Source organism: Ranitomeya variabilis, chromosome 2, assembly GCF_051348905.1.
Source record: "Ranitomeya variabilis isolate aRanVar5 chromosome 2, aRanVar5.hap1, whole genome shotgun sequence".
NCBI classification, from domain to species: Eukaryota; Metazoa; Chordata; class Amphibia; order Anura; family Dendrobatidae; genus Ranitomeya; species Ranitomeya variabilis.
In genome coordinates this window covers 28,094,442-28,115,803 of record NC_135233.1, presented here as the reverse complement: position 1 = coordinate 28,115,803, position 21,362 = coordinate 28,094,442, and the positions used below count along the sequence as shown (strand labels likewise).

Below are 21,362 nucleotides of genomic sequence, written 5' to 3'. Positions count from 1 at the left end.
TTATTACAGCCAGCTTGCCATCTCCAGCATTCCAGTTGCCTGTCTGTGGTCCATAAGACTTTTCCTGCCTGCCTTCAGTTTCCAGCATCGCAGCTGCTTGTCCATGTTCTCCTGGACATCTCATGCCTACAGTTTCCAGCATCCCAGCTGCCTGTCTGTGGTCTCCCAGATGTCTCCGGTCGGCCTGCGGCTTCCATCAACTCTGTCTGTTTCCCGCGTTCAACACTGGCCTGCAGCACCAACGTCCGTGGCTCGTCAACCCACCCGGATCTTGGGCTTGGAGGATCAACCTCACCTAGTGATCCTCCTGACACCTACATTTTCAGCCTTAAAGCCAAAGCAAAAACAAACCTCTCTACACATGGGGCATGGCTTACATTTTTGCAGAAATTTAACATAATAGTGACAGGTTATCAGCCTCAAAATATCATGGTGTGGTCCAGTTTCTGGAAAGAAAAATCGAGAAATAAAAAGCTACAAATATTATGAGCTAGATCCTACAGAGAACTGTGGAGTATAACGTCCCAAAAATCAGAAACTGTGAACTTAATTATAAAAATACAAATTTTGATTGAACAAATATAGATAAAACAAGTAAAAAATTCAGTGTTTGGAAAGAAAGAATGGTGATGACACAATGACAAAAACGACGCACCTAAAAACCACATGTTGCCAAAGATGGCATCGCACCAGGGCGGCACAATCAGAGGTGTGGGAACTGATAATAATACAGGGGCACTATAAACTAAATCAGAGAGACACAGGTGTGATTACCCGAATGAAATGTGCATGCAAAACTGGCCTAAGTTCAATAGGGAGTATGGTACCTGTGATACCCAGAGTAAAAGGACAAAATTACATGTGCCTGACCTTAAATCAGTCTAAATAAAGTGCCACATGCCTACAGAAAGTGTCATATATAGTGCTTACCCATATGGGACATGGAGAAGATGCGTACGCTGTCAAGAACCCCAACGCACGTTTCACGCTGATGGCTTCCTCGGGGGCCTTGTGTGTGTTGCTGTGCCATAAGTACTCCATACACGCCTGATGAAAATGACCAACCGCTCTATGGAGCGCATGGGCGGCGGGTCCCGAGCCGCACGGACATCACTTCTGACTGTCCTAGCATTTGTACAGGTCAAGGAAAAGTTTCCTGTGACGTCAGATGATCTGCACCAAGCCGATTGGACACCTTCAGAGATGGAGGCGTGGTCAGGACCCACAGCACATGTGCACACCGCGGCGGCCATCTTGGATACTGGAACAAGTGTGGGCAAAAACGCAAATGCTAAGTAAGGCTGCCAACCTAAATTACAATGTGCAAAGCAGTGAACTAATGATATATATACATTAGCATATAAAGCATTACAATCAAGCCAGATTGAAAAACATCAATTAATAATAGATCATCCCATATCCAGTCTGTTCACCGCAGATTCCCATGTATGTGATCAAGAACAGTGGTGTTTCGGAGGATCCAGGCGCACTCCTCAATGTACAAAGCAGACTATTGACCTTGCATGCTAATGTATATATCACTATTTCACTGCTTTGCACATTGTAATTTAGGTTGGCAGCCTTACTTAGCATTTGCGTTTTTGCCCACACTTGTTCCAGTATCCAAGATGGCCGCCGTGGTGTGCGCATGTGCTGTGGGTCCTGACCATGCCTGCATCTCTGAAGGTGTCCAATCTGCTTGGTGCAGGTCATCTGACGTCACAGGAAACTTTTCCTTGACCTGCTCCAATGCTAGGACAGCCGGGTGTGATGTTTGTGCGGCTCGGGACCCGCCGCCCATGCGCTCCACAGAGCGGTTGGTCATTTTCATCAGGTGTGTATGGAGTACTTATGGCACAGCAACACACACAAGGCCCCCGAGGAAGCCATCAGCGCGAAACGTGCGTTGGGGTTCTTGACAGCGTACGCATCTTCTCCATGTCCCACATGGGTAAGCACTATATATGGCACTTTCTGTAGGCATGTGGCACTTTATTTAGACTGATTTAAGGTTGGGCACATGTAATTTTGTCCTTTTATTCTGGGTATCACAGGTACCATGCTCCCTCTGATTGTGCCGCCCTGGTGCGATGCCATCTTTGGCAACATGTGGTTTTTAGATCCGTCGTTTGTGACATTGTGTCATCACCATTCTTTCTTTCCAAACACTGACTTTTTTGCTTGTTTTTTGTCTATATTTGTTCAATCAAAATTTGTATTTTTATAATTAAGTTCACAGTTTCTGATTTTTGGGACGTTATACTCCACAGTTCTCTGTAGGATCTATTTATAATGGGAGTTGTCCTGTGCTTATTTTGTACTCCAGCACTTTTTCCGTACGGGGAACGATTGTATGTGTTCTGGAGATGTCGGTTTGTGTTAAACTAAATATTATGAGCTGAAAGAAAACTGTCCATGACTATTTTTGTTTTTCCGTATTATGTTTTTTTTCCATAATTGTACTGTTCCCGTGTTATTTCTCCTGGAAATGTATTATTAAGTTAATATACAACAGCACTGACGAGTCAGTGTCAGGGCACAGACAGACGGCCGTATAAATGCACGGGCTGGCCTGTGGCTCTTCCAACCCGAGCGTGATATCTTCATGTATTTCTATGCAGCTGCCACGCTCCGCGGCCAGTCCGAGCACTGCGGTGCGATCTCGGTCTGATTTATACGGCCGTCTTACTGCCCCTTCAGAGTCTACACAGTCAATGTTACCAAGGGAAATGGCAACACTCTGTTATCAATGTATTCATACTTTTCCAGGAAGAACAACAGAGGAGCTGCACAATGCAGAGATGTGAAGAAAAAGTGCTCCAAAGTGCAAAATATTTACTAAAACGGAGGGGAGCGCATATGACCCCTGCACCGATAGTAGGTAAGCTTCACTGTCCTTAACGATGTCACCTGACAAATATTAAACACCACGGTGGGCAATGATTGTCCACTGCAGTCAAGGAAGGACTCATATGGTATAGACGAGAAAAAGTGGAAAATCAGTAAAAGAATATATTGCATTCATACCCCTATAAAGGGGATGTCCACATCTGGGGCCATTTTATTTTTACTTAAATGCATGTACTTGGGGCTAAAAATAATTTTGGCAATTTGGTTTCATTACAAATCTTGCAGCATTTTGCTTTTCTAGGCTCTTCAATTTGTTGAACAATCAATTTTAATGTGTTCAGTGGTCTTAAATCAGCTCAGAAGAGCTAAAAAAAGACATAAATAAGTTAGAATTTTTCCCATTGGACTGTTTGAAGGAGCTCACTGACAGATTCTCAATTAACTTCTTTGGCTTCCGTCAAATGACAGTGCAAAATTTGATGTTGTAGAATGTAAATGTTGCAAAAAAATTAATTAAAATTAATTACAAAAATTGTTTTGAGAAGGATAAAGAGGGAGAAGAAGAAAAAAAAAACCTTTAAGAAGATGTGTAATTTTATCACGGTCTGTGCACATTTTCAACCTCTGGGTGTACACAAGTCTATCTCAGTTTACTGACGGGTTGCAAAGATCTTGAAAATGGCATAGAACTGAAACACAGGATATATCAGAATGTAATAGAATTCCGTACACTGCGATTACGTTCCATTTCCATAAATCCGGACCCCTATGTACAAATACCTCTGTCAATTGCCACCAAACACAAATTTTCAGCCCATAATAAATTATAATGCCATATCAAACAGGTTGAAGAATGCATGAGGATGAAAAATGCCAAAAAATAATCCGAAGGAGCGGCAGAACCGGAACTTTTTAGAAGAAAGGACTTGTCCATTAGGAATCTCCGCGTAATGACTGAAATTGAAATACGGAGCTGGACGATGAGAATAAATCCCCCGTTAGTATAGTCCCCGATGTTGACTATATGACCACGACGTCAACATAAAAAAATATAAAGTATATTATTGCAATAGAGAAGAGACTCCAACGATGGCTGTCGTCTTGTAGACCACATCTCTGAGGAATCTATCATAGAATCATAGAATGGTAGAGTTGGAAAGGACCTCCTGGGTCATCTGGTCCAAAACCTGCTTTCCTGTTGTCCAAGAACTTGATCCCAAAGTTTATAATCCCGTAATGAATGTCCGGTACTAATCGATGATCCTCAGGGTCTTTACTGCCGGTGTGGCCAGTAACTAAACATATAGACAGGACCCTCCCAAGATGTCCTGGGCCACCATATCTGATCCACCAGAGTCCTGCGATAATCTCTAAATCAGGCGAGTTCTTAATATTTTCTAAATCTTCCTCTTTTAGGAACTCATTAAAGTGTATATCATACTGGAGAAACAGAGAAGATGTGGTTAATTAGGTCACAGGAAGGGATCCATCCAGTGATATAACAGTAGTAATGTATTATACATGAACAAACTGATTTTTTAGTTGAGTTTTTGGAGCAGAAACTGAACAAAAACTCTTGGTTTTTGAAGACTTTTGAGGAGGATTTGATGAGTTTTTGCTCAGTTTCTGTTCCAAAAACTCCTATAAAAACTTAGTGTGCACAGACCCTATGGGTAAATCCACATGTACTAGATTTACCATGGAGAGTTTCCACATCAAATCAGAAAAATCTGCACTGAATTGTGTGGATTTTGGTGCAGATTTGCCTTTCACTATGATAAAACACTGCAGATTTTCTTATAACTATCACTTTGAAGATAAAAACAAACAAACAAACAAAAAGTAATTTGTAAAGTATACAGCCTTATTTAAATTCTGCATCAGTAGTTTGTCAGTATTTCTCCCTGTAGATCTCAATTTAATATATAAGGATGCAAAATAATGACTAAATATTCACATGTAAATAAGGCCTTGAAGTTGGGTTTCTTGGTTTTAACCCTTCAATTGCATTTATGACTCAGGACCTCTGGTTAAACAAATGATAAAATGTTCAAAGAAAATCATCAGGGGTTTCAAAGTTTGTGTTAGACAAAGAACAATGGAGACCAGATGAAGTATTAGGAGAAGGTTAAGTCTACGATCGATCCTTGTGTTTAAATTTCTGCACACATCACAAGAAGAATTAACTTTCTGCACTTATCATGAGTAGATTTAACTTTCTGCACTTATCATGAGTAGATTTAACTTTCTGCACTTATCATGAGTAGATTTAACTTTCTGCACTCAACAAGAGTAGGCTTAACTTTCTTCACTCACACAAGAGGATAGTTAACTTTCTGCACCTATAAATATACTTATATTTCTGCATCCATAAGTAGACTTTACTTTCTTGACCTAAATTAGACTTTCATTTCTACATACTACAAGAGTAGATTTAACTATCTGCCTCCATACCATAAATAGACTTAACTTTTTGTACAAAAGAGTAGGGTTAAAATTCTGCACACAAGAGAAGACTTATTTTTTTGCATAACTAAACCTCTTTAAGTCTTCTTATGGATGCAGAAAGTTAAGTCTACTCTTGTTGAGTGCAGAACGCTAAGTCTACCCTTGTTGTGTGCAGAAAGTTAAGTGTAATTATGGGTGCAGAAAGTTAAGTTTAGCCTTCTTATGTGCAGAAATTTAAGTCTAATTATGCATGCAGAAAATTAAGTCTACTCTTATGTGCAACTCAAAGAGTTCTTCTTGTGTCATCCGCAGCACACTGATCTAGAGACTCTTTTGCATCACTGTTGCTGGAACTGGCGGACATTCCTTCTTGACAGTTCTGTCTTAGTAGCTTTGTTTTTCTGCTTAATTTCTTCTTGCTACTGTGACACATTTACAATCTGTTAGTGCTTGTTCAGAAATCTACACTGTTATGACCATATTTGCATATAGAGATAACAGTGAATTTGAAGCACATGGCTCAATGAATAGAAGAATTGCTCAGGAAACTGCCAATAGTAGGGGGTACGGGCTTCTGATTATGCAGTACTAATAGCAGAGGCTCCTTCAGGATCTAAGAAGAAGGGGGATGTGAGTAGCTGTCTCACTGCTTTATAGGAATCAATGGGCTGGAGACAGCCGACTTGTATCTCAAGAGTTCACTCCTCAGCCTACAATGTAGCTACTGTGAACACTCATCCAGGCTGTAGTGGTCGATCTTGGTAACAAGCTGTTCACTAAGTAAGATAAAAGCTCTCATATCAGGAGAACCGCAGCAGATGCAAAAAGTAAGTAAATTTCAAACTTGCTTATTTTAACTCCGTCTAACTATACTATTTCATATCATAAAAATACCCATTAAGTCTATTCTTGTTGTGTGCAAAGTTAAGTCTACTAGATGTGCAGCAAGTTATGTCTACTCTTGTGTGTAGAAAAATAAGTCTACTCATGTGTGAAGAAAGTTAAGGAAATCACAAATCAATAGTACACATGAAAATAAGCAACTTTGTAAGATTTCTTATCAAAGGTGTTTGCTTCTTTCTCTTACTGATCTTATTGATCTTTCACTCTCAATTTATCTGTAAAATCTTGAAAATATGTATTCTGGGAAGACAAATTTTTCTATTAATGAGATAAGGTGATGACAGATGGAGAAGGTTACACAAAATTCTATGGCGAGGGCTCCGTCAGAAGCTGAGAGGAAGGGAGAAGAGAACAGTTGTCTCATTACTGTATATAAACGAATGGGCTGGACTTGAGGGAGCCATCTTGTATCTTAGCAGTTAACTCCTCCCCTTTGAATGTAGCTACGGCACACACCCGGCCAGGCTATAGTGGTTGATCTTGACAGCAACATGCCAAGCTGTACACTATGTAAGATAAAAGCTCTCATATCAGGAGAATCTAAGCTTAAAGAAAAAGCAAATCAATTGCAAACTTGCTCATTTTCATGATGTCTAAATAACTATACCAGTAGACAAATGTTGCCATTACTGAGATAAGAGATAGCAGTTGGTGCTTTTAAAATTCTACGGAGAGGGGAGGAGAAGAGAGGAGTTAGAGGCAGACACAGACATTCCGCTGCAAGTTCTCCATAGTACGTTATGAGCAACAACTGTCATATATTCTCTGGTATAATGTGGACTCACTTCATGACGTAAATTTAGTCCGATTTTTGTAAATTCTAAAAAAAAATATGACAGCTGCAGCCCTACTGCTAATATCAATTGGAAGTTATGATTATTAATTTATTTCAAAGAAATTTGCATTTACCAGTATAAATAATAGAAGAAGGAGAGGAGATAGAATGCTAGTTTACACCATGCTTCTTTCTGGCAATAACTCAAGGTGCTGGCATTCATTACTACCGGTGGGTCATAGGCCAACTCTGAGCTGTCTGCCGGGCAGTGGAAATACCTGGTGACAGATAAAGATGACAGGTAAACAATGTTGCATAGACTGCAGTTATAATCAGTACAATTAGGACAGCAACGACTGGTTGTTTTTATTCCGCTAGTGAGTAGCATCTTCATGCCACTCCTCATGGGCGGTCCTATCCTGTGGGCCAATCAGATGTCTGATGCTGCTGCCTCTTCTTACCTCTCCCAGTATACAGGAGGGAAAGACACTGCAGCTTCATCTCCCTCCTCCCCCTTGTTTTCTATTTATTGTGTTACTGACCAAGAGGTGACCATAGAGACTTCTGAACATGCAGAGAGAGTAAGGTCACATAAGAGTTATTACCTCCAGATATGGTAGAAGAGCAACGGGGTGTTCAGGCCAAGTGTTAACCATTCTTCGGCACATAGAAACATTATGCAGAACAGGCTGTGAATGGAATATTCCGGGAGTACCAGCTAGAAGAAATTACAGAAAATTAGAAAGGTATTCCGACAATTGTTATTTCCAGTGAAGAATAACCAATATCCATCTGATGGGTAAAGGGTCTTACTTCTCGGACCTCATATACCAAGTAGAGCCCAGTGCAAACTTCCACCCAATTCAGTAGAGGTCGTGTCTACGCCTCGTTCTATTATAGACTTGTGTGGTCACCTATCCTCTTTGTGGCCAATTTTGAAGGTGGGGTACAAATTGTGGTCAATTTTGAAATTGGGGTCTTGCTTTGCAGATAGTCATCAAAGTTCTGTGCTCCCATCAAACAGACAAAAATGTGATAACCTTGGGACATGCCAAAAAGGTCCATCATCAATACACCTATAGCTCGTTGGAGCTCCAATGTCCCATCTTCCCGGAGAAACATTAGAGGGGATCCGTGCTTAGGACAATCCCTACTTGGTGGACCTCATTTAGTGGGCTTGTCATGTTCATGTTCTTTCCACTTTTTTTCATGGATAGAACATGTATCCATTATTGTCTAGGGGCCTGTTCACACGTCCTTTTCTATTTGCGCAAAAAACGGGTTCACGGATCAAAAATGCCCAATCAAGTAAATGAGTCCATGATAAAATTGGATAACGCCATCCGTATCTTCCTAGTTCTGTATTTTTTTATTTTTTTTTTACTGTTGAATGGATAGGAGAAGTTTGGAAAAGTTTTTTTAATGAGATGCAATCTGCAGTACACCAGTTCTTGGAGTAAAATAATCCCCGAAAAGTTGTACAAATTGTGCAAAATGTTTGCTTTTTACGCAGCCCTCACCAAAAGCTAAGAAAATGGGTTTCGTTTGGCTTATCAGGATGCTGCAAAAATAATATGGTGTAATATGTCAGTGCCATACAGCAAGTGCCGCCATCCAGTGCTCATAAATACCAACATCATACTAATGGCGTGTGGACTGAGAAGGAGAACGGGAGACCTGAATGGGATACCAGATTGTTACTGGTATTACGTCATTGGCTAGAGGTACTTAGGTTCTCTATTGTAGTCACCTCCCAGGGCATGGTGGGAGTTGTAGTCTCTTGAGAGCCACAGGGTTGGAAACCATCTATGTACATAAGAGGGTAATTGATGCAAGCAGTATCACTAGTCCTTGGATATGAGACCTAGAAATCTCGCTGCAGGACACACTGGATATAAAATATTTAACATTTGTTCGGGCATTTAATACGAGGCTTTAATGATCAGATAAATGCACAATAAAAGCCGACAGCGAGACCTTTCCTTACTCCGTTTTCTAGTTGCTTAAGCAATTAGTAGCGTAAATCGTGACCTTTAAGAACTCACAGTATGACGACTCCCGCACCCGGTGGGAAGCTTGGAACGAGGCCCAATGCACTGGGAACATGGCTATGTCTGAAAGTTACATAATTAAGTAATATACACAGTATGGGAAAGGGATAAAAGGGAAGACCGCGACCCGAGAACAAGACGATGTGTCTATTAAAGGGGAAAAAAGCCCCTCAGAACGGGTGCAACACGGGGGGCAGGATAAGCAGACATCTCGATATCATCACAGTGACACCTCTGTAGGAAAACATCAAGCCAAAAATCAGGATTGCACCATTGCCGGGAAGAGATGACAGCAAATCAGCTCCTCCTCCCTCTCTGCACGGAGACCTCTGTACAGAGAACATTAAGAATCTTTGTTACGTCATTCAGACTTCTAAGAAGTTTTTATCAATACAAATCTGAGACTATTTGGACCCGATGGGGAAGTGGAGAGAACCCCCTACCTCTATTAAACTTTTTTGATGATCTATCTGTGGGGTTAAATATTCGGGATCTGAGTTATCTCCAACCCTGGCCATTGCAGACAGATATAGGTGACATACTACAGATGCAGGGGCGCGTAACGATTGCTGTCGTAGAGGGTGCGACCATGACCGGACAAGAGCAGGAAGGAGGCCCGCTGACGCACATTCAGTTGAAATGTTTTTTGGAGCAGAGATTCGCAGGCTCCCTGCACTGCCATACAAGCCACCGGCCAATCAGAGGCCTACAGGTGACAGGGGCGTGTTCGTCACGGACGTTTTTTTTTTTTTTTTCTAATAGCAGCAGAACAGGGAACATTTCATGAGGAATGGTCCAAGGATCGGGACATTATACCAGAAAGAGGCCAGGATAGGGACATTATAATAGGAAGGTGCACAGGATGGAGGACATTATACCAGTTAGGGGCCCAGGATGGGGGACATTATACTAGAAAGGGGCCCAGGATGGGGGATATTATATCAGAAAGGGGACCAGGATGGTGAACACTATTATTGGAAGGGGACAGGATGGGGGACATTATAATTGGAATGGGTCAGAATGGGGAACAGTATACCAGGAAGGGGCCCAGGATGGGGGACATTATTATTGAAATGAGCTAGGTTCGGGGACATTATTACTGGAAGGGGTCAATATAGAGGACATCATTAGTAGAAGGGGCCAAGATAGAGGACATCATTACTGGATGGGGGACATTTCTCCAGGAAGAGACCCATGATGGGGCACATTATTACAGAAAGGGGACATTACTACAGGAAGGGTCCAGGACGGGGACATTATTACAGGAAGGAGACAGGACGGGTGGATATTATTACTTGGGAGGCAAATACGCATATTTTTATAGGTTCTAGAACACTACATGGGCCCACATATCTGACCAACATGCTGGTGGGGGGGCCAAGGTCCAACTTTTGCACTGGGGCCCATCAGAATCTAGTTACACCACGGTACAGATGGCACAACTGGTGTGGAAAGCGGTTACTCCATCTTTGGTGAGCAATAACCACCAAAGCACCCTGGAGATAGCACATATTAACCCTTAATCATTTCTAGACCACTAAGGATATTACCAGAAATGTTGTTATTAACCCCTAAACCACTTTATATAAAAATGAATTATGGAGTACGGTATAATCCATCCATGTCTGTACTTGGAAGACCCCTCTTTCCCCCAATCTCAAAGGCTTAGGTGTAATCTACACCTATGGTAGGTAGCTGTAAATCCCGTATTATCATATCCATACCCTGGTAGGGAACAGGTTAATGTCACTGCAGACTGTAAATCGCATTCCTGCATCTCAACACCACGCACCCCACCACCTACAATCTAACAAGGATTACCTACCTGGCACAAACCTGCTCAGCCCACAGAGTCATGAAATATTTATGGGGTTTGTCAAAAGTTGTGACACATCTTGGGGGCAGCCAGCGATGGAGGATTTACATCACAAGAGCTTCACAAAAATAAGTCCATGAATAAACCATGTACCTCCGGCTAGGCAGAATTAATTACTGCCTGCACTTTAAATAGAATATTAGCAATGTGCGCGATGCCCTTATGGGCGGTAAAGTGCAATAAATGGCGGCTTCAAAGGGACTTCAAATTTATATCACTTACAAACTGTGTGTTTTATGGAGAGAACCAAGAGAGATATTAGCTCCAACACAGAGGGCACAAAATAAACGTGTGGGTTCTGTAATTAAGTTGAATATTCAAGATAATATGGCTGATGGTAAAAAAAGAAGAGGAAGATGATGACCAACTACAAGATGGAAGGTGTCAATCAAAGGAAATCTTGAACATGTTATTGAGAGGATCAAGGACCCAAAGAAACCATGGAACATTCTGGAGAAACTGTAAATGGTCGAGATAAATAGTGTTATATAGTGCCCAGATAAAGAGTATCATGTACTGCCCAGATAAATAGTATCATTTAGTGCCCAGATAAATAGTATCATGTAGTGCCCAGATAAATGGTGTCATGTAGTGCCCAGATATATAGTGTCACTAGTTGAAGAGCCCAGCGTTGCCCGGGCATAGTAACTAACTGTGGTTAGTTAAAACAAATTATAATGATTATATCTATATCTATATCTATATATATATATATATATATATATATATATATATATATACACTCACCGGCCACTTTATTAGGTACACCATGCTAGTAACGGGTTGGACCCCTTTTGCCTTCAGAACTGCCTCAATTCTTCGTGGCATAGATTCAACAAGGTGCTGGAAGCATTCCTCAGAGATTTTGGTCCATATTGACATGATGGCATCACACAGTTGCCGCAGATTTGTCGGCTGCACATCCCAAAGATGCTCCATACAAGGCAGGATGGATCCATGCTTTCATGTTGTTTACGCCAAATTCTGACCCTACCATCCGAATGTCGCAGCAGAAATCGAGACTCATCAGACCAAGCAACGTTTTTCCAATCTTCTACTGTCCAATTTCGATGAGCTTGTACAAATTGTAGCCTCAGTTTCCTGTTCTTAGCTGAAAGGAGTGGTACCCGGTGTGGTCTTCTGCTGCTGTAGCCCATCTGCCTCAAAGTTCGACGCACTGTGCGTTCAGAGATGCTCTTAGGCCTACCTTGGTTGTAACGGGTGGCGATTTGAGTCACTGTTGCCTTTCTATCAGCTCGAACCAGTCTGCCCATTCTCCTCTGACCTCTGGCATCAACAAGGCATTTCCGCCCACAGAACTGCCGCTCACTGGATTTTTTTTCTTTTTCGGACCATTCTCTGTAAACCCTAGAGATGGTTGTGCGTGAAAATCCCAGTAGATCAGCAGTTTCTGAAATACTCAGACCAGCCCTTCTGGCACCAACAACCATGCCACGTTCAAAGGCACTCAAATCACCTTTCTTCCCCATACTGATGCTCGGTTTGAACTGCAGGAGATTGTCTTGACCATGTCTACATGCCTAAATGCACTGAGTTGCCGCCATGTGATTGGCTGATTAGAAATTAAGTGTTAACAAGAAGTTGGACAGGTGTACCTAATAAAGTGGCCAGTGAGTGTATATATATATATATATATATAAAGCTGAGTGTATAGCCACACTCACTCTAATATCCCACATCATCCCATCAGCCAGAGCCACCGGACTACTACCCCTAATATCCCACATCATCCCATCAGCCAGACCACTGGACTACTACCCCTCATATCCCACCTCATCCCGTCAGAGCTACCGGACTACTACCCCTAATATCCCATATCATCCCGTCAGCCAGAGCCACTGGACTACTACTCCTAATATCCCACATCATCCCGTCAGAGCCACCGGACTACTACCCCTAATATCCCACATCACCCAGTCAGCCAGAGCCACCGGACTACTACTCCTAATATCCCACATCATCCCGTCAGAGCCACCGGACTACTACCCCTAATATCCCACATCCTCCCGTCAGAGCCAACATTGTCAGGTTAGCGCTGTTACACCGATTATAATGATACCTGGCTTGGAGAAATAAGTCTGGTGTTTCTTTTTTTAATCTGTGTTTGACGTTTTAAGTTAATGAGATGCTTCATGCCGGACAAAGAGAAGTTCCTGATTCTGGGCCCCTGCAGTCTGTGGCAGAGGGGGGTCTGCGTCGGCACGGTAATAAATTGTGTTATTTCCAGCTTTACAGAAGGACGATAACACCATAGAAATGATAAAAATAATAGGCCTCAGTTACCAAACTGTCTACGGGGAAAACTGTTGCTCATAGCAACCAGTCACAACTCAGCTTTCATCTTCATCACAGCTCTGGTGAAATGAAAGATGCTTAGTGATTGGTTGAGGAGTGGGCGGGGTTATGTGGAGTGGGCGTGGCTGATAGATGCACACACTCACATACATACACTCAGCTTTGTATATAGTGTCATTTAGCATCCAAATAACATGAGCCGTGCAGTGCCAAGATTAATAATTTTAAGCAAATACCAGATAAATAGTCATAAAGAATCACAATAAATGGTGTCATACAGTGCCAAGATAAATGGTGTCATACAGATATATAGTGTGACATAGTACCAAGATATATCCTGCCAAATAAATAGTGTCAAATAGTGCAAAGATAAAAAGTGTCATAAAGTGCAAAGATAAATGGTGTCATACAGATATATAGTGTGACATAGTACCAAGATATACAGTGCCAAGATAAATAGTGTCATATAGTGCAAAGATAAATCATGTGATAATAGTGCCAACATAAATAGTGTCATACAGATATATACTGCAACATAGTACCAAGATATATACTGCAAAATAAATAGTGTCAAATAGTGCCAAATAAATGGTATCAAATAGTGCAAAGATAAAAAGCGTCATATAGTGCAAAGATAAACGGTGGCATACAGATATATAGTGTAACATAGTACCAAGATATACAGTGCCAAGATAAATAGTGTCATACAGTGCCAAGATAAATAGTGTCATATAGTGCCAAGATAAATCGTGTGATAATAGTGCCATCATAAATAGTGTCACGCAGTGCCAAGATAAATTGTATCATACAGTGTCAAGAGAAATAGTGTTACATAGTGACAATATAAATAGTGTCATACAGTGCCAAGATAAATAGTGTTATATAGTGCCAAAATAAAAAGTGTCATACAGTGGCAAGCTAAATGGTGGCATATAGTACCAATATAAATAGTGCCAAGCTAAAGGGTGTCATACAGTGCCAAGATAAATAGTGTCATGCAGTGCCAAGATGAATAGTATCACACAGTGTCAAAATAAATAGTGTCACATAGTGTAAATATAAATGGTCTCATAAAGTGCCTATATAAATAGTGCCAATCTAAATGGTGTCATACAATGCCAAGATAAATATGGTTATATAGTGAAAAGGTTATATGATGTCATATAGTGCCAAGATAGATCGTGTCATAGAGTACCTAGATAAATGGTGTCATGCAATGCCATGATAGTGTCATAGAGCGGCAAAATAAATAGTGTCATATAGTGCCAGGCTAAATGGTATCATACGGCGCCAAGATATAGTGTCATATAGGGCCAAGATAAATAGTGTCATATGGTGCCAACATAAATGGTCTCATAAAGTGCCAAAATGAACAGTGCCAATCTAAATGGTGTCACACATTGTCAATATAATTATGGTCATATAGTGAAAAGGTGTATGATGTCATAGAGTGCCAAGATAAATAGTGTCATACTGTATATTGCCAAGCTAAATGGTATCATATAGTGTCATAGTGCCAACATAAACGGTCTCAAAGTACCAAGATAAATAGTGACAATCTAAATGGTGTCATACATTGTCAAGATAAATATGGTGATATAGTGAAAAGGTGTATGATGTCACACAGTGCCAAGATAAATAGTGTCATATAGTGCCAAGCTAAATGGTGTCACACAGTGCCAAGCTAAATGGTGTTATACAGTGCCAAGATGAATAGGGTCACATAGTGCCAAGATGAATAGGGTCATACAGTGACTGGCAAGATAAATAGATTCATATAATACCTTGTAGCAATGGTGGCTTAAAAAATCTGTTGGCCAAAACAAAAGCTGCTGGCTCTGTATGTGATCTTTGTTCATTGGGATCTGTTAATGTGCGATTGGTGAGGACGTGGTGCAGAAGTGGAGATTTTCCAAGAGAGGGTTGTGGGATGCCATTATGGGGCCCTGGAATTCCTGGTGGCAGCCCTGCACAGAGATGCCACAAAGTCACCAGAAGTAGATTTGCCGGAGCTATTGATGACATGTTTGCGACCCTATGTAGATTATGAGTCTCAGTGGGGACAGAGGACATAGTGAGTGATTACAACGGACAGGATGTACAGGAGACGTTATATTCCACCAGCTCTAACTTTAGGAAACTTGACTGTAATATAAGCAAGAGAGAAGAAGCCGTGGAAATCATGTAAAACTGTCGTCTTTCCAGTCCTGATCCAATTAAATATTAAAGGTAACCATAATGTATAACAGAACACAAACCTCGACATTTCCTAGATTTGTCTCGCTCCTTGTTACTGTAACGAGACGGATGCAACCGGTTCTGGGATAATTTCCAGCCATTGTTCCGGGAGCGGAGTCCTCAGCTGGAAATGTGCAGGTTTCCTATGGTGTGTTATCGGAATGAGTGATGGGAATTACATGATTAGTTCTCTCCAGTCCTTGTCTTCTTCTGGCGCTAATTACAAGACACTTTGTACTCTGCAAATTTAACTCATTTTACAGAGGTTTTTTTACTTTGTTCCTACAATTTAAACCACCGGAGCGGAGGCGCCGCAGCAGCGGGTGGACAGAACAAGTGCATAACTGGTATTTTTTTAATCACATCCCCGCTCTTAAACGAAATTCTGGACAACCCTTTCATAATTGTACTATCCAAAGTTCTTCAACTACTTTTTAGTTCCCCTACTTCACATTGCCCAAACACAATAAAAGCAGTATCCTTAAAGTTAACAACACCCGTATAGAACTATACGCAGAACACACAAAAAAATACCCCCAAAAATTGTGCCCTGGAGAGTTACATTGCTTCCAGAAATGCCCCATCAATAAAGCCCTGGCACCCAAAGGGCTATGGAAGAGGGCGAGTGAGAGGGGTGGGCATGGTTTAAAAAAGGTCTACATCGAAAAAAAAAATCCTCTTTCCTTCCAGATGGCCAACCTTGTAAGTTGGCAGTCAAGAGGTTAATGCAATGCATGTTATTGATATGACCTACTGATAATGCTAAATGTATCATGTTCTAATAATATGAATAGCTATAATTATCTTATAGTTTCTAATAAGGATAAACTATCTAAACTAAAGAGATTGTCCAACCAAAATGTAAAACTGTCCATATATTCATACATCAGAGTCAGACATATAAATCATAGGGGTCTTAATTAGGCCCCCCATCCCCCACAAAAAAATAATATAAGTGTAGCGCCCCCACTGCCGCAGGGTCGAGGGGTACCCGGTACCGGGCCTTTGAGTCTCTGCTCTGAGGTTGTCACGGTGGCTAGACCTGGTCCGTGACCCTGCTGAGGGGCGTACAATGAAAGGTGTTGTTGTGGTGTGGTGCTGGTCGCAGTAAATAACGAGGACACCAGGTTGCAGTCTCTTTACCTCTTTACTGAAGGCTTCTGGATCCTCAGTCCGGAATACGGTTAACCAGACTGCGCAAGTCCGGCCGGTCCGATGGCACCTCCAGAGTTCCCTTTGCAGGTGGAAATCTGTGCCTACCTTCTAGCGCTTGTGTGCTGTGCTTACGGGATAGTCCCCACAACTGTTGTGTCTGTTTCTCGTGTTCCCTCACAACTCGATAATGATGTTCTTCTTCGTCCCCCAGATGATATGGTTAGGACGCACCCGTATGACGGGTAGGCTCGGAGCTCTTCCGGGACCCTAGAGTCGCCCCTCTCCTGTTGTTGCCCCCTATGTCTTCTTAGGTGAATTGGGTGAGACAGCCCGCCTATAACTGACTGTCCTGCCGTAGGTTTGAAGTTAGGCCTGGAGCTCTATACTCCCTCGGCGTTCCGGCCACCGGTTACGCGCCTCAGTAGGATGTTGCCTCGTCTTACAGCACGACTCCTACTGGTATTCTCCTTGTTGCGTTGATCTCGTTTCTCACTCAGCACAATAAACCTCGCTTCTTGTCCTTTCTTGGGGCACCGCCGCTATGTCGTGCAGGCGCGGTCCCGTAACGTTCTCTCTGTTCGCTAGGCCTCTGTCAGGATCCCACCCCTGACAGGGACCCCTCTGAATCTTCCCCCTGCAACACCCTCTGCCACAGGATGTTGCCTGGTTCCAACCCAGTCAGCTTTCTGTCTAACTTCCTATCCAACCCCCAGTTTTACCAGACTGTGAGGAGTGGCCTAATACATAGCGCCCTTAGCTCCCCCTGGAGGCCAGACTGTGAAGTGTATTGGTGTCTGTGATACCTGGTCAGGTGAACTCCTTCAGTGCCATCAGACGTACCACAGCCCCCCTTAGTGGCGGAGCATCAGTACTGCAACGACCAGGACTCTGGGGCACTGCATAAGCAGGGTCACAGAAGAGCATATCTTACAACTTTGAAACTCTTACAGTACATAGTAATGTTTCCCCACACCCTAAGTTACCCTTTCATGATCCCCATCAAGTATGATGCCAAAAAATGTGCCACCCCCACAAGCACAGTGAATTCCTTCACACACACACACACGCGCACACACACGCGCACACACACGCGCACACACACGCGCACACACACGCGCACACACGCGCACACACACACACACAGTATGATGACCCTACCACCCCACACAAAGTATGATATCCCCACAGAGACCCCAACAGAATATGATGGCACCCATATCCGCACAACGATGGCCCCCATACAGCCCTCATATAGTATTGTGGCCCTCCATACAGTATACATACCCCTCCAAGTAGTATAATTGGCCCCCAGAAATGTCCAAATAAAATAATGGCCCGCACATAGCCCTCCAAATATTATGATGGCCCCCACATAGCTCTCCAAATAATATGATGGCCCCCACATAGCTCTCCAAATAATATGATGGCCCCCCACATAGCTCTCCAAGTAGTATGATGGTCCTCCAAATAGTATGATGGCCCCCCAAGTAGCCCTCCAGATAGTATGATGGCCCTCCATATAATATGATGGCCCCCCAAGTAGCCCTCCAAATGGTATATGATAATGATGTCCACAATGCATTCGTTGATTGAAGAAAAAAAAAATACTCACCTCCCCATTCACCGCCGCTGCTCTGGTCTCAGCCCATGTGACTCACGGACTCCATAGTGGCCATATGGTCTACCAAAATTAGCCATGCGCCACTGATTAGAGCAATAAGAGTTTGGTGAGTCTTAAAGTTTTACATTTTATTTCCCATGAAAAGGGATTTAAATATTGGGAGGTCAATAATAATGTCAGACTCACCTTCCTAAGGAGGAAACAGATTCGCTCGATGTTTCTCAGTCGCTCCCTCTGTAATAAAGAAGTGAGTATAAAAGTATTAGTAAGTGTAAAGAAGTATAAAATCCGGGGCAAATGGCAATACAAATTAGCGAGAACTGCTGGGGGCGATTAAGTTTTGAAAAACTAATTTTCCAACTAATTTTCCAATTGGCCACCCCCTTTAAGAGTCAAGTCTGGCTTACAGGATTGGAGGATTGGTAACCATCTATTTGCATTTTTTAATTATGAATGCCTATGAAATTTCCTTGACCAATTCAAACAGGACCTGTCACTTAACATAAATATGTTGTTTTTTTTACCTTGTATAAATGACCCTGTTCTCCTGAATCCGGCGTTGTTTTTCTTTTGTTTCTGCGCCTCACCATTCCAGAGATATGACCAATTTTCCCTTTATGTAAATTAAATCTTGTTAAACAAGGGGGTGTGGTTCGTATGACCACGCCCACATAGAAGAATTGATGACCACGCCCAGCTGCCTAAAAATAGATTTCTTTACAAGGAAGAGGGTTCCATATCCAGTGGCGTTACAAGAGTGCAAAATTTGTACCTAGCCCCCCACCTAAATGTTGGTCAGATCTATGGGCCCTTGTAGCATTCTAGGACCTATAAGAACATGCGTATTCGCTTCCCACGTAACAATGTCCCCCATGCTGTCTCCTTCCTGTAATAATGCCCTCTATCCTGGTCCCTTCTTGTAATAATGTCCCCAGCCTTGCCCTTTTCAGTAATAATTGGCCCCCCATCCTACGACAGTGTAACCCATCCTAGGACTCTTCCTTGTATAACGTCCTCCATCCTGGGTCCCTTTCAGGGATAATATCTCCTATCCTGGGCTCCTTCCTGCAATAACGTCCCTCATCCTGACCACTTCCAGTTATAATGTCCCTCACAATCTATAACAATCTCCTCCATCTTTGGCCCCTTCCTGGTTTAACATCCCCCATCCTGGGTCCTTTCCTGGTATAATGTCCCCCATCCTGGGCTCTTTCCTGTAATAATGTCCCCGATCCTGGCCCCTTCTAGTAATAATGTCCCTCCCATTCTATAATAATGTCCCTCATCCTAGGCCTCTTCCTGGTATAATGTCTCCTATCCTGAGCCCCTTCCTACTGTAATTTCCATCCCCTGGCCCCTTCTTGCAATAATGCCCCCCTCCATCCTGAGCCCCTTCCTATAACAATGTTCACTATATTTTGGCACTTCCTAATATAATGTCTGTTGTGAATTCCGTTCTTGGGCTCCATCCTGTGGTTGCGAATGGTATTTTTGGGAGTTCTGCTCTTGGGCTCCCTCTGGTGGTTTCAAGTGGAACTTAGCAGCTGCGTTCACTAATCGGTTCCCTGGCCTTTGTTATTTAACTGGGCTTTAGGCTGTAGCTGATGCCAGCTGTCAATGTATTTCCTGTGGATTCAGTCCTTTCCTGGAAGTTCTCTGTTGGCCAGTCCATTTTCAGCTTAAGATAAGTCTGCTAGTTTTTGGGTGTTTCCCTGCTTATGACCTTCTGTTCAGTTTAATTTATGTCTCTTTTGTCCAGCTTGTCATTAGGAAATATTCCGGCTAGTTGGAAGCTCTGGGGTCGCAGATTTGCCCCTCCACACCGTGAGTTGGTGTGGTGGTTATTTTTGTAAACTCTGCGTGGACTTTTTAGTTTTTATACTGACCGCACAGTAGCCTTTTCTATCTCTGTCTATTTAGATAGTTTTGGCCTCCTTTGCTAAAAAATCTAGTTTCATTTCTGAGTTTGTCATTTCCCTCTCCACTCACCGTCAATATTTGTGGGGGGCTATCTTCCTTTGGGGGTTTCTCTGAGGTGAGATAGTTTTCCGTTTCTATCTTCAGGGGTAGCTAGTTCTTAGGCTGTGCAGAGGCGTCTAGGCAGAGTTAGGTACCCTCCACGGCTATTTCTAGTGTTGGTGTTAGGAGTAGGGATTGCGGTCAGTAAAGCTACCACCTCCTCAGAGCTAGTACATGATTTGTTTTACCCACCAGGTCATTTCAGTGCTGCTCCGTATTCACTAGGTCATATCAGTGATTACTGTCTGTGGAGCTGCTACCTCCTCTAAGTTTGTCCATGATTGGTTTTACCCACCAGGTCATCTCAGTACCGCTCCGTAACCACCAGGTCATAACAGTACAGCTGGCCCACAATGTGTTAAATGCATCTCAAAAGAGGGAAGAGAAAGTTCTGAGTCATTGTTTTTTTTGCTTTTTTTTTCTTGTTGTTTGTTTCGTCCTTTTTTTTCCCCTTGATTTTTGGATGGTGCAGGAGCTTGGTGCTGATATGGAGGTTCAGGGTCTGTCTGCGCGTGTTGATCATCTCGCTGCTAGGGTACAGAGTATCCAAGACTATGTTGTCCAAACTCCTGTTTCTGAGCCTAGAATTCCTATTCCTGATTTGTTTTCTGGGGATAGATCTAGGTTTTTGAACTTTAAAAATAATTGCAGATTATTTTTTGCTCTGAGACCCCGTTCCTCTGGTGACCCCATTCAGCAGGTGAAGATTGTTATTTCTCTGCTGCGTGGCGACCCGCAGGACTGGGCATTCTCCCTTGAGCCAGGGAATCCTGCATTGCTCAATGTAGATTCATTTTTTCAAGCACTTGGACTGCTTTATGACGAACCCAATTCTGTGGATCAGGCAGAAAAAATTTTGCTGGCTCTGTGTCAGGGTCAGGAAGCGGCAGAGATATATTGTCAGAAATTTAGAAAGTGGTCTGTGCTTACAAAATGGAATGAGGATGCCCTGGCGGCTATTTTCAGAAAGGGTCTCTCTGAAGCTCTTAAAGATGTTATGGTGGGGTTTCCCATGCCTGCTGGTTTGAACGAATCAATGTCTCTGGCCATTCAGATTGATCGGCGCCTACGTGAACGTAAGGTGGTGCACCATATGGCGGTGTCCTCTGG

The 21,362-nt window shown here is 42.6% G+C and overlaps 1 protein-coding gene across 1 annotated transcript in view; it reads right to left on the bottom strand.

Annotated features, from left to right (window-relative positions):
- Positions 1-2,258: 2,258 nt before the first annotated feature.
- The window catches only part of CNIH3 (cornichon family AMPA receptor auxiliary protein 3), an 86,394-nt gene continuing 67,290 nt past the window's right edge, over positions 2,259-21,362 (bottom strand). Inside the window, exons 3-6 of the mRNA XM_077292215.1 lie at positions 18,420-18,467; positions 7,582-7,694; positions 7,111-7,254; positions 2,259-4,290 (exon numbers count right to left, since the gene is read on the bottom strand). Coding sequence (XP_077148330.1) covers positions 4,263-4,290; positions 7,111-7,254; positions 7,582-7,694; positions 18,420-18,467 — 333 coding nt within the window. The 3' untranslated portion in view covers positions 2,259-4,262. The remainder of the gene's footprint in view (positions 4,291-7,110; positions 7,255-7,581; positions 7,695-18,419; positions 18,468-21,362) is intronic.